This window comes from Neoarius graeffei, chromosome 16 (assembly GCF_027579695.1).
Source record: "Neoarius graeffei isolate fNeoGra1 chromosome 16, fNeoGra1.pri, whole genome shotgun sequence".
Taxonomy (NCBI): Eukaryota; Metazoa; Chordata; class Actinopteri; order Siluriformes; family Ariidae; genus Neoarius; species Neoarius graeffei.
In genome coordinates, this window is record NC_083584.1 from 18293909 (window position 1) to 18309217 (window position 15309).

General features: G+C 40.4%; 1 protein-coding gene across 1 annotated transcript in view; it reads right to left on the bottom strand.

Moving 5' to 3' along the window:
* dnmt1 (DNA (cytosine-5-)-methyltransferase 1) overlaps positions 1-15309 on the bottom strand; it is a 35814-nt gene that overhangs the window by 7949 nt on the left and 12556 nt on the right. Inside the window, exons 15-26 of the mRNA XM_060942591.1 lie at positions 14667-14850; positions 12826-12923; positions 12208-12361; positions 11918-12033; positions 11221-11419; positions 10938-11071; positions 10643-10822; positions 9056-9277; positions 8705-8897; positions 5318-5408; positions 5092-5223; positions 4716-4998 (exon numbers count right to left, since the gene is read on the bottom strand). Coding sequence (XP_060798574.1) covers positions 4716-4998; positions 5092-5223; positions 5318-5408; positions 8705-8897; positions 9056-9277; positions 10643-10822; positions 10938-11071; positions 11221-11419; positions 11918-12033; positions 12208-12361; positions 12826-12923; positions 14667-14850 — 1986 coding nt within the window. The remainder of the gene's footprint in view (positions 1-4715; positions 4999-5091; positions 5224-5317; positions 5409-8704; positions 8898-9055; positions 9278-10642; positions 10823-10937; positions 11072-11220; positions 11420-11917; positions 12034-12207; positions 12362-12825; positions 12924-14666; positions 14851-15309) is intronic.

Consider the following 15309-nt stretch of genomic DNA (forward strand, 5'->3'; position numbering starts at 1 on the left):
GAGTTTATTGCCACTTTAAACAAGATCAACTGTGAGCTACTACTCACTTGCGTATCCCCCCCCAATCTTGCTTACATCAGAATGCAAGCAATCGAAGGAATAGGACACTCGGGCGGCATGGTGGTGTAGTGGTTAGCACTGTCGCCTCACAGCAAGAAGGTTCTGGGTTCGAGCCCAGTGGCCAACGGGGGGCCTTTGTGGAGTTTGCACGTTCTCCCTGTCTCTGTGTGGGTTTCCTCCGGGTGCTCTGGTTTCCCCCACAGTCCAAAGACGTGCAATTCGGTTAACATGGGGCGGCCTTGGGCTGAAGTGCCCTTGGGCAAGGTACCCAACCCCTAACTGCTCCCCGGGCGCTGCAGTATGGCTGCCCACTGCTCTGGGTGTTTATGTGACAAATAAAGGCTTCTTATTATGAATGTTGACTTCAACAAATAATTAACGAGCAGTGTTCTCCCCAGGGATTTCAAATAGCATCCTGGTAAACAGTCATTTTGAAATAGCATCAAAATCCACCCTGTGTGTTTTGTAAATACATTCAGTCGGTAAAAAGTTGATGTGCAACAGACCTGAAAACGGTATACACAGTATAGAACCCCAAGCTGAAGTTTGGTACCACGTGGCTACGATTTGTGGTTCTGGAGAAAAAGGGCATTTCGGACAGACGGAGGTACAGACAGGGATAAACCAGTATCCCCCCCCCAGTATTTTATAAATAATAAGAATCCACATGGTTGCAGAACATTTCTGATTAGATTTTTAGAAGCCCTTGTCACCTATACACTACAGCACAGTGAAATTCTCTCTGCATTGAACCCATCTCAAGCAGTGAATTTTAGTTTTGTCTGGTCTGACAAAAACAGGTAGTGAAAAATCAGAAGTGCTACCACTACATCGCGTTCCAAATTATTATGCAAATGATATTTTTCTCTGATTTTCCTAAATGGTCAATGCAAATGACAGTCAGTATAATTTAAGTCGTCAACCATTAAGAATGTAAATTGAATTTTATTGAACAAACCTCCCAATGATCCCTCCCAGTCTCTCTCTCCCGCTCATTTCCTGTCTCTACACTGTCCTATCCAATAATAAAGGTGAAAAAAAAAAAAAAAAAACCCAAAAAAACCTCAAATGCACTGTTCCAAATTATGCACAGAGTTTCAAAACGTTTTATAGGCTGTAAAGAACTGAAAATGGTCATTTGTTGAATTTGCAGCATTAGGTGGTCATATTTACTGAAATCAAAAACTATTTCAATCAAAAACCATCTTAAAGGAATACGCCACCCCCAAGTGAAATTGAGTCAGTCCCTAGAGTTGGATGAGTGAGCCAAAGCGTTTTGTAGCCGACCCAGCCATTGTCCTGATCTGGAAACGTCCTGGTTAGCTTTAGCTTAGTCGCTGTAATCCGGCGTGTCCAGCTAGCATTGTCGTTGCAAAAGTGAATCAAATAACTCAAGATTTTTTTATAATTATTTCTCATGACCTGTACATTCACATCGAGTACACATCAATGCAAATTAACACGAAGGGATTTACTAGACCAATTTATATCTGGAACTATTTTCAGCCACAGCACAGGCAAAGCACCGCTGCAGGCACAAAGACGCCACGCAGCACCACAACTTCCGTCAATACACCAGTGTTACCAGGGTTTTCAGGTGCTGCGTGGTGTCTTTGCGCCTACAGCGGTGCTTTGCCTGTGCTGTGGCCGAAAATAGTTCCAGATATAAATTGGTCTAGTAAATCCCTTCATGTTAATTTGCATTGATGTGTACTCGATGTGAATGTACAGGTCATGAGAAATAATTATAAAAAAATCTTGAGTTATTTGATTCACTTTTGCAACGACAATGCTAGCTGGACACGCCGGATTACAGCGACTATGCTAAGCTAAAGCTAACCGGGACGTTTCCAGATCAGGACAATGGCTGGGTCGGCTACAAAATGCTTTGGCTCGCTCATCCAACTCTAGGGACTGACTCAATTTCACTTGGGGGTGGCGTATTCCTTTAACAGGCCAAGTTACATGTTAACACAAGACCCCTTCTTTGATATCACCTTCACAACTCTCACATCCATTGAACTTGAGTTTTTGGAGTGAGTTTCTGCTTGCATTTCTTTGCAGGATGTCAGAATAGCCTCCCAGAGCTGCTGTGAACTGCCTCCCACCCTCATACGTCTTTTGCTTGAAGATACTCCAAAGGTTCTCAATAAAAGTTGAGGTCAGGGGAGGATGGGGGCTACACCATGAGTTTCTCTCCTTTTATGCCCATAGCAGCCAATGACACAGAGGTATTCTTTGCAGCATGAGATGGTGCATGGTCATGCATGAAGAAGATTTTGCTATGGAAGGCATGGTTCTTTTTTGTACCATGGGAAAAAGTGGTCAGTCAGAAACTCTATACTTTGCCGAGGGTCATTTTTCACACCTTCAGGGACCCTAAAGGGGCCTACCAGCTCTCTCCCCATGATTCCGGCCCAAAACATAACTCCGCTACCTCCTTGCTGATGTCGCAGCCTTGTTGTGACATGGTGGCCATCCACTATTCCATCCATCTGGACCATCCAGGGTTGCACGGCACTCATCAGTAAACAAGACTGTTTGAAAATTAGTCTTCATGTATTTCTGGGCCCACTGCAACGGTTTCTGCTTATGAGCATTGGTTAGGGGTGGCCGAATAGTAGGTTTATGCACAACTGCAAGCCTCTGGAGGATCCTACACCTCGAGGTTCGCAGGACTCCAGAGGCACCAGCAGCTTCAAATACCTGTTTGCTGCTTTGTAATGGCATTTTAGCAGCTACTCTCTTAAGCCGATGAATTTGTCTTGCAGAAACCTCCCTCATTATGCCTTTATCTGCATGAATCTGAATCAGCCACAAATCTCTTCACAGCATGATGATCACGCTTAAGTTTTCGTGAAACATCTAGATGTTTTCATACCTTGTCCAAGGCATTGCACTATTTGACGCTTTTCGGCAGCAGAGAGATCCTTTTTCTTTCCCATATTGCTTGAAACCTGCGGCTTGCTTAATAATGTGGAACGTCCTTCTTAAAATAGTTTTCCTTTAATTGGGCTCACCTGGCAAACTAATTATCACAGGTACCCGAGATTGATTTCAGTGATCCAAAGAGCCCTGAGACACAATACCATCCATGAGTTTAATTGAAAAACAAAAAAATTAAATCTTTGAGACACTTAAATCCGATTTGCATAATAATTTGGAACGCGGTGTAAACCACAGATGTTGGCATTTGATAAAGATTAACAAGTGCCCTACCTCATGACCTCAAAGTCTCATGCAAGTTTTTAAATCGCCAAAAAAAATCTCCACCAGATTAAAAAGAGCCTAAGACGGCAAATTAAAACCGTAAATACTTAAGGCAGAGATGCCTACCCCAAATTTTGAATTTCAGTATTCTTGAAAACATTTTTCAGCATTTTGGAATGACTTTCAGTAACATTAATTTATGTGCATTTCCATTATAAAGAGGTGTATATGCCAATATGTTTAACATTTAAATTATTAAAAAGAACCGTTTTGTGCGAATTGAATAAACAAAACGCGAGCAGCCATCTCAACTGAATTTCCACTCAACAAATTTCTAGAGCATACAATAGATCACATTTTTATAAATACAATAGTGTTCCCTGTTTGCAGACATTACGGTTGACTACCAATCATTGGTATTGAATCTAACTCCTCAAAAGTATTATATTATATTGCCTGGCAAAATGTTCTACCTGTTAACAGATTCTAATAAAAAAAAAAAAAAATTCTTACTTCATGCCAAAGAGAGTCCAACATTGTTATCTTAATGTCCCAATATATAAATACTTCAGCATAATGCTTCAGAAGAGACAGTGAATAAAATGACATTTATAATTGTATTTAAAACGGTGGAATGATCAATTTTTTGCCACAATCCCAACAGCACTAATCATAAAATTCTGTTTTTGATCATACTACATGGACATTTGCACTTGCAACACTGAAAAGACTTTGAATTAAAGAAGTACAGCCAGTGTTTGATATTTCAGTGAATAAAAATCAGACGTAAAAAGAAACTGAATAAGTTTAACTCACATTTCATGGCACTAATTGGCAAGTTCAACTCCAAGCATAGGTCAACCATCACCGCTTCAGCACGTGTCACGTTCCATGTCTTTTCATCCACAGATTTCGTAAAAAACTGCTGGATACCCCCAGATTTACTTTCCACCTGACTCGCCATTTCAGCATACTCCACTTTTTTTTTTTGTAGTTGACATGCCGCGTGCAGTCATCGCGACCACCATGAGTGATGTTAATGTCAGTTCTACACAGTTTGCAGTGCGCGTATCCATTGCCCTTTTGACTGGGTGTAATGCACGGCCATTCTACCGTATCGAAAATAGCGCGAACAAATGTGTGGAATCTGCGCATGTCACACACAGCATTGTGTGGTTGTCGTAAAAATAAATAGCCTAGCCGTGAATCGCGCATGGATTGAAAAAGTCGCTTGGACATTTAAAAACAACTCACTGGAATTTAAGACTTTATAATAATTCCGTACAGAATAACACCGTTTGCCGTAACATCGTATTCACGTAACTTTTCCGTACAAAATACGGCCAATCCGTACTAGTAGGCATCTCTGACTTAAGGCCTTCAAGTCATAGAACATTTTCAGACAGACAATCTCGCACTAATAACCAGTGAACATTTATACTGACCTCAGATAAGAGACTACAAGGGAGTTCTTAAACTTGGAGTAAGTGCGCGAGTTGAAGCGGTTCATTCCACTGAAGCCTTGGCATGGTGGCCCTCCACACAGCATCTCCACATCACCCTTCTGTGGGAGTTTCTGGCCAAGGGAGTTGGTCTTCTCTCCAGACATCACCAGCTTCAGCAGAACGTTACAGTCCTCTGTGAACACTGTGGTGCCTGGGTTATTTAGCCTGAAGGCCTGTGCAGCAGGATCCCACATCTCGATGGCCCAGTGGGTCTCACAGATACCTAGAACCAAACGAATGCATATATGCAGCTAATTTTTTGAAAGGGAAGCAGGAGGTGCATGTATGGAAAGAACTGCATTTGACACACACTCACCTGCCTGGTGGAAGCCTTCAGACAGACCACCGCAACCAGAGAAAACATCCAGCGTGCGCAGTTTATGGACTCTGAGCTCTGGAGTCTCCTGCTCTTGGACATCCTGTGAAGCAGCTTTTCCTTTCCCTTTACCTAAATGATTAAAAAAAAAAGGAGCAACACTAAATTTCTATGTACAATGTAGAGAATTATATGCAACTCAAAAGTGAAATCTACACATTTATACCTTTTCCCTTTCCTTTTCCTTTGCCCTTGTTTACAACAGAGCGAGCATGGTTTGGTGGGTCTTCAAAGGTTTTGGATTTAGCACTGTAGGCCTGTGGTGAAAACACATATCGTGATTGCAGACAACTTACGGTTTACAAGAATCAGGTTTGCAAAATGAAGACAAAAGATCAGTTTAAAGTTGTGGCTCAAGTTAAAGGGAAAACAGTGTTTCACAAAACTGATGAGTAAGGAATAAAAAACTCTGAACGTTATATTTAGGGGTCGACCGATAATCGGCCTGGCCGATATTCTGCATTTTTAGGGTTATCGGTATCGGCCATAATTTCCACCGATAATCCGATAACATTCCTTTTTGCAGCCATTTCGTTCCTAACGCGACTGTCACTGCACGTCCTTTCCTGCACTCGCCTCTCCGAGTTCAAGAACACGGTCCCGCCCACCACAACATCTGATTTGTTTGGCACAAGAGATATAGCCAATCGACACGCTCAGCTAAACACTCTGAACTGTTTCAAGGCGCCCGTATCAAGGTAAGGGCACGCTGCTTTTGCCGCAATAATTCACAAACACACAAGTTGCAAAAGCACAACATATGTTTACATTCTTCATCTACTACTCGTTAAAATTGTCCATTTGCATCTGTGTAGCCAGGTAAACTTAGCTTACGGAAGGAAGCACTTGAATTAGCCTACAACCAACTAGTCTCGCTGAAATAGCATAACGTAGGCTGCAGTCATTTTTAAATCCCGTCTGGAAACGTTGTGAATGTGTCAGTAGTTCTACTCGAACAGTAGAATGACAGCCATACAGAGAGGTGGTCAAGGGAAGACGAAATAAAACGTAGCGTTTGTGCTCTGTAGGCTAGCGCAAGCCTACTGGCTATTTGTTATGGTGATGAGTAAACTTCATGACGTGACTCGTGCTCAAAAAGCGCATTGCACTTGTACATGTTAGGTAACTTTATAAAGCGCTATTTGAACATTTAAACAAGCCAGGTGCGACTAGTATTTATAATTCTTGCGCAAGTGATTCTCCTCGCTAGCGCTTCTGATTCGGAAAGCGATATACTCTTAAAGGAGCAGCCGCTCCTAATAGGGAGTGATAGCCTACTTTACTGCATGTTTGATTTTACTTTTTAAAAAATGCTGCAGGCAGCTCCCTACACTTGGTTTGTTATTTAAAAACTACTTGAAGTTGGTAAGTCTGTCTTAGTTCTTAGTGTAAAAGAATCCAGAGTGTATTTTCATTTATTTTCCACTGAAAATGGTGAGCTGTAATATAGTAGGGAGTGATTTATTTTTTTATTGGTGAATATTTATTTTATTATTATTTTATTTCTCATTTTATTCTAACTAATGTTTGACTTTATTGTACAAATGCTGCTGGCATCTCACTGCACAAAATTTCATGTTCAATTTTACAATTAAACATACATTTCATGGATATGAAGGTCTGTGTCAGTGTGAGCTATGTTTAATTTCATGTGAATTATAATGTTTACATTTATCGGTTGCACATATCGGTTATCGGCATCCCAATTCCATAATAATCGGTATCGGTCCTGAAAAAAAAACATATCGGTCGATCCCTAGTTATATTACTTTAATCAGTGGTCGAAATACTTTTTTCCAGTGTTCTGCAATAATGCAGAATGTCAAAATTTTGTTCTGCAATTTGGAAATATTTTCTGCAAATACACAAGCCTCCATACTACACCCTTCTCAACCTAAATAATGCCTATATTTACATCATATCTAGCTTTACAACTCATAGCATTACTGCAATTCTTTATTCTCTCACCATTTGTAATTTCAGTCTTCACAGATCCTTCTCTGCAGCAAAGTTATCATTCCATGATCCCTCCACAGGTCTTTCATCCCCCTCGCCCTGACACTACGGGCTACTACAACTTGAAGTATACCAACTAATTCATAAATGTACTAGTTATCACACCCACACATTATCCTCCCACACAACATACTAATAAAGGCATCACCACAATAAAAAAATAGAACACAACTGTTCTTCAAGAAACAAAAAACATTCATCTTCATGTTACACGTCATGTTACATTTTGTCAAGATTAAGTTTCTAACTTGAACAATAGATTGTTACCCAAAATGTACTTCATTCACAGTTTTTGCATCTGCAACCTGTAGTTTTAAACTGAAAGCAAGGTTTCAATTCTACACTCTGTTACATCTTACAATGATGCAAAGAATTGATGCCATGAAGGAATAAAACCCAACTGGCAAATGGAAAGACGTTTGGGTTCATGGTGTTTGCCTGGCTTCTAAAGTGCAAGGTCATGAACTGAACTGAGAACGACTGCAGGGGCTTCACTGCTCTAAACTAACAGAGAACTGGGTACAAACTAATCATGGCAGAACTGAACCTATGAGCTTTGTCTTACAGGGCAACTGTTTTACTTTGTGCTAGTCTGCACCACAGGCAAGACAGCACTAGTAAAAAAAAAAATAAAAAATAGAACATGTACACAACATGTATTAGTGTAGCTTGACATGAGAAAACAATATTCAAAAGTATCTATGAATAAAGGTAAAATACTGTTGCTGTCTTCAAAAGGGATATCAGTATAATTTTGCATGATTCAACAATACAATATGCAAGATAAGAACTAGTCAGCAGTGACCGTCTTCATTTTTGTCCCCCTCGCGGATGCGTGATCTGTCGCTGTTGTTGGAGTCACGCTGGCTGCCGGTTTTGCCGAGATACAACAAAATCGTCCTTGTTTTCTTGGCGTTTTTGCCCCGAAGAAACAATCCTCTTCTTGGGAGCCATGTTTGTTGTGCTGCATTGAATTCTGGGAGATACATGGCGGAAACTGCCGAGGTAGTTGTCGGATCCTCCCGGCGGGTATTAAAAGTGAAGAAATCTTACATCGGAAAATGGCAACTGCCCTTATTTGGTTGTCGTCACTTTTCATCGGTATTACGTAAAACATTGCTCAACTTTGACCTGGAAAACGCCGTCAGGTTCACGCGGCGCAGGTTTCAGTTTATTTACAGCGCCGCTAGTTTGCTAAATTGAGAACCATTGTATCCCGAGCCTGATTTTTTCATTCTGCAAAATTGCAGGTTGTTTAATTTTTCTTCTGCAATCTTGAAAATCATTCTGCAAAATGCAGACGGGTATTTCGAACACTGCTTTAATCAACGGACAAGATGGGTGTAATGAGCTACTGTTACCCACAATGAATGAATGTTTTCCAACTAAAGGCACGTCCTAAGAAGCGCTTTATTCTTCTCATACAACAGCAGTACGAGAGTGATTACAGTGTTTAGTTTATTAATGAATACATGGTGCTTTGTGGGTAGATGTAACGTTACAGATTATCCACGTAGGAAGTTAGCTCCAGTGTTACCTCTAGGAAGTAGAACCGATCAGGTCCACTGCTGGAGTAGTCCTGCACACTCTCCACAAGGTCCTCCCCATACTCCACACGACAACGACCCAGTACATCTGCCATGTTCACAGACACCTCTTCATCACTCCAGTAAAGCTGGTTTATATCAGTGTGGTAGCCTGCCTTTGGCCCCTTGTGAGTGTTCTCTGGTCTGTTGAAAATTAATGTACAATGTAATTAAATAGCTACTTACAACAAATTCTTCTAAAATCTAATAAGACCAAGCTAATGCCAGACAGCTAGGACTTAACAGCAATCAGTTGCTCAGTATGCAACTTTATTAAAGCAAATGAAATGATCAGTACGCGCCTGTAGAATTTGTAGAGGCGCAGTTTGACCTCTGATGCATCTGGCTTGCCGTTGCGCTTGCTGCAAAAGATCTCTTTAATGCGTCCGATACGGAACGGCTCCGGAGCATCCAGATTAGATCCCTTAATGTAGTCCGAGGACTTCCTGTAGTATTCTGGATAAAGGTCCTCATCCACATCATCTTTCCGGTGAGAACGTTTCACTGGGCTTGCAGCTTTCACCCTGTGATCAAGATCAATAGGTTTTGATCAAAAAAGTGACAACTGGCCCAGGAACAAATTCTGGCAAGCAGATAATTGGCATCAAGGATGTAAATACTTGCAGCTACCCTGGTAGTTAATTCCATACAGCTTTTTTATTAAGGTGTAACATGGTTCCATCTAGAATATTACATCATCAGTGATCAAGACATCTAAACAATCTCATATCATCTCTAGCCACTTTATCCTGTTCTACAGGGTCGCAGGCAAGCTGGAGCCTATCCCAGCTGACTACGGACGAAAGGCGGGGTACACCCTGGACAAGTCGCCAGGTCATCACAGGGCTGACACAGACACCCATTCACACTCACATTCACACCTACGGTCAATTTACAGTCACCAGTTAACCTAACCTGCATGTCTTTGGACTGTGGGGGAAACCGGAGCACCTGGAGGAAACCCACACGGACACAGGGAGAACATGCAAACTCCGCACAGAAAGGCCCTCGCCGGCCACGGGGCTCGAACCCGGACCTTCTTGCTGTGAGGCGCCAGCGCTAACCACTACACCACCGTGCCGCCATCTAAACAATCTACTGTGGCAAATTATTCAACTGTCTGAAAATGAGGAAGTCTCTTCATACAGTTTCAGACCACATGTACATGTCGGCTTCAGAAAAGCAGACCCTTATTCACGGTTACATTTTCTGCCTTACATAGAAGGAAGAGAAACAAAACTGGCCTGTTAATTTTTACCACCAATACAAAAATAGAATGATCTAATGTACACGGACTATATGTCCTTTTAACAAAAGGATTCAATCAGCTAGGGGAGGAAAACAAAACAAGAGCACCATTACAAAGCTGAACCCGCTGGCTGGACTCAAGTGATCCACGTTGTCATGGTAACACTAACAGACCATGCACACCGATTAAGATTGTTTACAGCATGAAAGCTCTGCCTTCCATCATAGCGCAGTTCCTTTTAGTGACATAGTACATTAGATTCGTTATTATTTATCTATCGCTCACAGAACATTTCTTGTTCTTCAAACTTACTTGCTAAAATGGGTTGCGAGATATAATTTGGGTGGCTATTAATATTCCTGGGCAGCCTGCCCAAGTAAAGTCTGTGTGAGAAACACTGCAGACAGTGAAGAAATCATTCATAAAAAGTAAGGCATTTAAATTAAACCTCCCCAGTTTAGTAATTATAAAAAATAGGTCTCTAGAAATTATAACTGATACTGAAATTTCAGCTCTAAAGTCACATGTTTAGATAGAGATACTAAAAAAAATAATAATAATAATAATAATAATAATAATAAAAAAAATCTCTCTCACACAGGAATGCTGAGACTTGTGAACCAATTTGCTCTTGACTTACCCAAAGCTGAAAGTCTCAGGTGGCAAATATACACTGTCTCCCACTCTGTACTGCTCCCCCTTCAGGCAAACCAGGGAATACAAGACTTTAGTGTCACACTCCTCATCCTCCAGGGGATCGAAGACCCGAGGTGTCTCCTGTTCCTGCTGCTCTCTGTTTCTAATGCAGCTAGCACAGAACCTGCATTAAAGCAGTAAGGAAGAATCTGGCTAAAAATAACTTTCCTGTCTCCAGGAACTGATTCATAAATTCATACTGATGACAGTTTGTTCAGATAACAATAACTTCCACAAACTTGTATTTGGAGTCTTCCTCTGGGATGACCTTAGGAGGCGTTTCAAACCGAGCAAACTCCCCATCGTACCATAGCTGATAAAAGAAGCTTTTTCCGTCGTCCTCAATGACCTTTATGTCATCAACGAGACCACCCTGGGGGAGGGAGAACCAAACCAGATTGCCATTAAAACGTTTAAACAAACATTCTGCACTGAAATTTCAGCATACTAAAGCCAAGCACAAATCCATCAGTTGTGTTGAGAGTCTAAAAGGGAAAAAATAAAAATAATAAAAATTCGCACCTCCATGAACCAGTCCTCTGAAGGAGCCTTGTAGAGCACATTGACTTTGCCGTGCACAAAGCTCAGCTGCATGTCCTCACACTCATCCACAAGGAAGAGCTCCAGAGGGTCTGAGGATTCACCAAGAACGGTGTCTGTACCACGGCAGAACCAATGCGCATGAAACATCTTCTCATCCTCCTCCCACAAAGCTGTAATCCTGGGGGGAAGAAAAAAAAAAAAAAAAAAAAAAAGTCATGCCAGGTAACTTGCATGAGCCTTGTAATATTTCCTGGAAATAATGAACTTAAAATGTCCATTACACTGTTCGAGAAGTACTGCATCCTTAAAAAGTCAGCCTAAAACCAAGCCTGCCCATAACCATGTTTGTTCAGGTCCATGATTAACTATCAAATTTAATGAGATTTTTCTAAAGTGATTTATTAAAACATTGATTTTAAAAATATGTCATGCATGAGAAACAAACCAATATTTAAAAAAAAAAAAAAATTTTTTATTTTAACCCCCCCCCCCAACTCATTACTGACTCAGACTTCGCTTGCTTTTGGACACTTCACAATCCGGTCAACTCAAAGGATAAACATCCAGCCTTAGTTTATTTCCCCCGACCCAAATACTATATTTCAGTTGGAGAACTGGATAATTTTAGAAGTCGGTCATTTTTGATTTTCAGTCATCATTAAAGTGCCACAGTTACCTGGCAAGGTAAAGTGCATGAGAGGGATCATCTGGGCTAACAGACACACAGTCTCCAACCTCCAGCACCTCATTTTCCACACGCACCTTCATGTAGTAGTCACGTTTTCCTTCAGTCTGTGGAGGGGAAAAACATTCATATGAAATCACTCAACAAGAATGCAACCAAGACTGCAGGACTGATTCATTATTAAGTAACCAGGACATGTTAAAATCTGGGAGGGGTTTTTTCCCTTCTTGAGTCACAAAAACCAGCAAACTTTATTTCGGCACCAACAAGTGCGTACATACCCTAATGGGGTCTCCCACCCAGGTGATCTTGTTCTTGGTCTGCTTTTTCTTAGCTTGAGACATCTTCTTTGATGCATCTTTAACAAGCGGCAAGACGTCTTCCTCATCTATATTCTCATCATCCTCTGCTTCCTTCACTGCCATGTTAGGACATCTGGATTTAAAAAAAAAAAACATCCGTTTAGCTCCATTTACCAGCAGTGAGCTTAGTCACATCAAACTTACGAGCAAAAAAACTACTTAATGGGGACAAAATGTCCGTCTTTACTACTTTCTTCCTTCAACAGAAATGGTGTCTGGTGTTCATTAGTATTACTCACAACTAAAACACGATGTTTGTTTAAATGGAAAGTATGAGAACACAGAGTACCAGGTTCTCAGGATGTTAAACAGTGAATCATTACAGATAAGCCTAGGTTTAAGCACAGAGCAAAATCCACAGATTGTCCAATTAGTTTCCCCAAGTAGCAAGGTTTCGTACAAAAGACCCCCCCACACACACAAAAGAACTAGAAATCGAGTTAACAAAAATATCAGTCCTCTCAAAAGATTAACAGTACCTACATACAATGGTTTTAGTATAAATTTTAGTAGCAAAGATCTAGAGAAACTGTATACCTCCTCTTTTGACAGGCCTGTTTGCTGCGACCACTGCCTCCAAATTTGATCATGTCCTTACATGAAGAGCATTTACCACAATCAGGGGCTTGGCAGACCTAGAGGAACACCGCAAACTCTTATTAAAACCAAATGAAAACGATGGTGCTCTGCTAACCTTTGCACCAAATGGTTCATATGCTCAGAACCTGCAGTACTGGTAATGTCGCGCACTACTTAGCATCGAGAACAGTTCAGCTAAAAAGGTTTAGTAAACCCGTTTTGATATTTCATTAGGCTGCTCTGACTAGATGCCACTTCCCGAAAGGGAGGGGAGAAGAGATGCTCCAAGTGATGTCAAGTTCTTTTTATGTCCTGACCAAATCAGGTTACAGATGAAGGAGCACGTGAGGAACAAGAACAGAGCAGGTCAGAAAATACAGTACCAGTCAAAAGTTTTAGTACATCTACTCAGTTTTTTCTGTATTTTGACCATTTTCTACATTGTAGAACAATACTGAATAGGGTGCATCAGTTGCCCCCTAAAAATTAAAAGTTCCTCCGATCATGATGCATTTTTGTTTTTATGTTCCTCTTGGTAAGAAAACACACTGGGTGAAATATTTTGACAAAATTCAAAAGTGTAATGGTGGCACCAGGAGCTCAAAGTTATAGAAAAAGCTGCTATTTTATGACTTTTATGACAATTTCGATCACTTTTCATGAAACATTATGGCACCTTATAGAGTATACCAAATATCTTAGATCCACATTTTTAGTATATATTCTAAATATATTATCAGGCACAGTTTGAGTTTTAGCTGTTCATTGAATCATTGTTCAACTACTTTTAAACAATACAAATGTATTATGACTCACATTAATGCTTCTCAATCCCTTGCAAAGGTTCTTAACATGATCTCTGGCTCACAAGAAATCAATAAATGGAGTCCAACATTGTGATTCAAACCTTACGCGAAAACATAAAATAAGCGTTTTTTGGCAAAAAATGAACCTCATGGTGCCACCATTAGACTTTTGAATATGGTCAAAAAATTTTACAGGATGTCTTTATTGGTGAAAAGGAACACCCAAACAAAAATGCATCAGATTTTATGAACGTGAGGGCAACTGATGCACCCTAATACTGAAGACATCAAAAACTATGAAATAACATACGGAACATGTATAGAATTGTGCGGTTAAAAAAAAAAAAAAAAAAAAGTGTGGAAAATGTTTCATATTTTAGATTCTTCAAAGTATCCAGCGTTTACCTTGATGCTTTGCACACTATTGGTATTATCTTAAGAGGTAATCACCTGGAACACTTTTCAATTAACAGGTGTAGCCTTGTCAATTTAATTAATGGAATTTCTTGTCTTAATGCACAAGACCAAACAGTAAATAGCTATTCGACAACTGTAGTAAACAAGATCAAAAACTGAAGTGTCTTAATAAAGAAATACCACTGAATTGTGTTGAAACTTGACTGGTACTGTAACTACTGAATTTCGTGATATTCATCAATATCACAAATTGGTCATGTATTGGTTCCACTGTTGCATACAGTGGTCTGAATTTTTTATTTTAAACGCATGTAACATTTCATTAATTACACTGGCTAGAATTCAATGGTCACAATGTTAAGGGGTGGGGGTTCATGCAACACACTAACCAGATTACAGAAGACACAATGGACAGTACTTTGTGTACAAGAAAGACCTAGAGAACACAGCTTTAGGAGACTTTCAGTATCACACAGAATCTTAAATATATGTGTCTACCACTTAAACAAATGCCCCCCCAAAAAAACCCTTCCCGAATAGCAAGAACCGATGGTTCAAACACGATTTCAAGCTCACCTCACAGACCCCACAGCGCTGCCTCTTCAGTCCTCCTCCCTCTTTATTAATCTGATCGATCTGCTCTGCAAAGAAGGCATCAAAGATCTGATAAACAAGCTTGGTTGTAGTAGCCTTTGTTGGACCCTTGACATCCTTCTCGATCTTTGTAGGATGACGAATAGCTTGTCTTCTGGCTGCCCTCCTGGAAAAGGGGGATAAAAAACAAGGGAAAAAGGACACATTACAAACAAACATGGCTGAATGACAACATGAGACCACTTACTAGCTAAGCAGAAATGGAGACATGCAGTTTTTATGAGAAAGGAAGAAAAAAAAAAATGAATAAATGCAGAGCTCTTCAGGGCAGGGTGATGCAAGCTTTTTAAAAACCACTCTTACAATTCAAGACTGACAATTTTCCAAACCTACAGCAGGGGTTTTTAATATCTCGGTTGGAATGAAAACCTGAATCCACACAGCACCTATTTGTAGACAAAAGATTAAAGACCCCTGCTCTACAGAGCAGTTCAAACATTTCATCATGGAACTTAGATGTTGATTTAACAATTATATAAACAGGAGTATATCGTTAGTAACACGACCGTGCTACATCACCCATCCCTTACAGCCGATCATGATTCTGCTTCCCACTGCAAGTCAG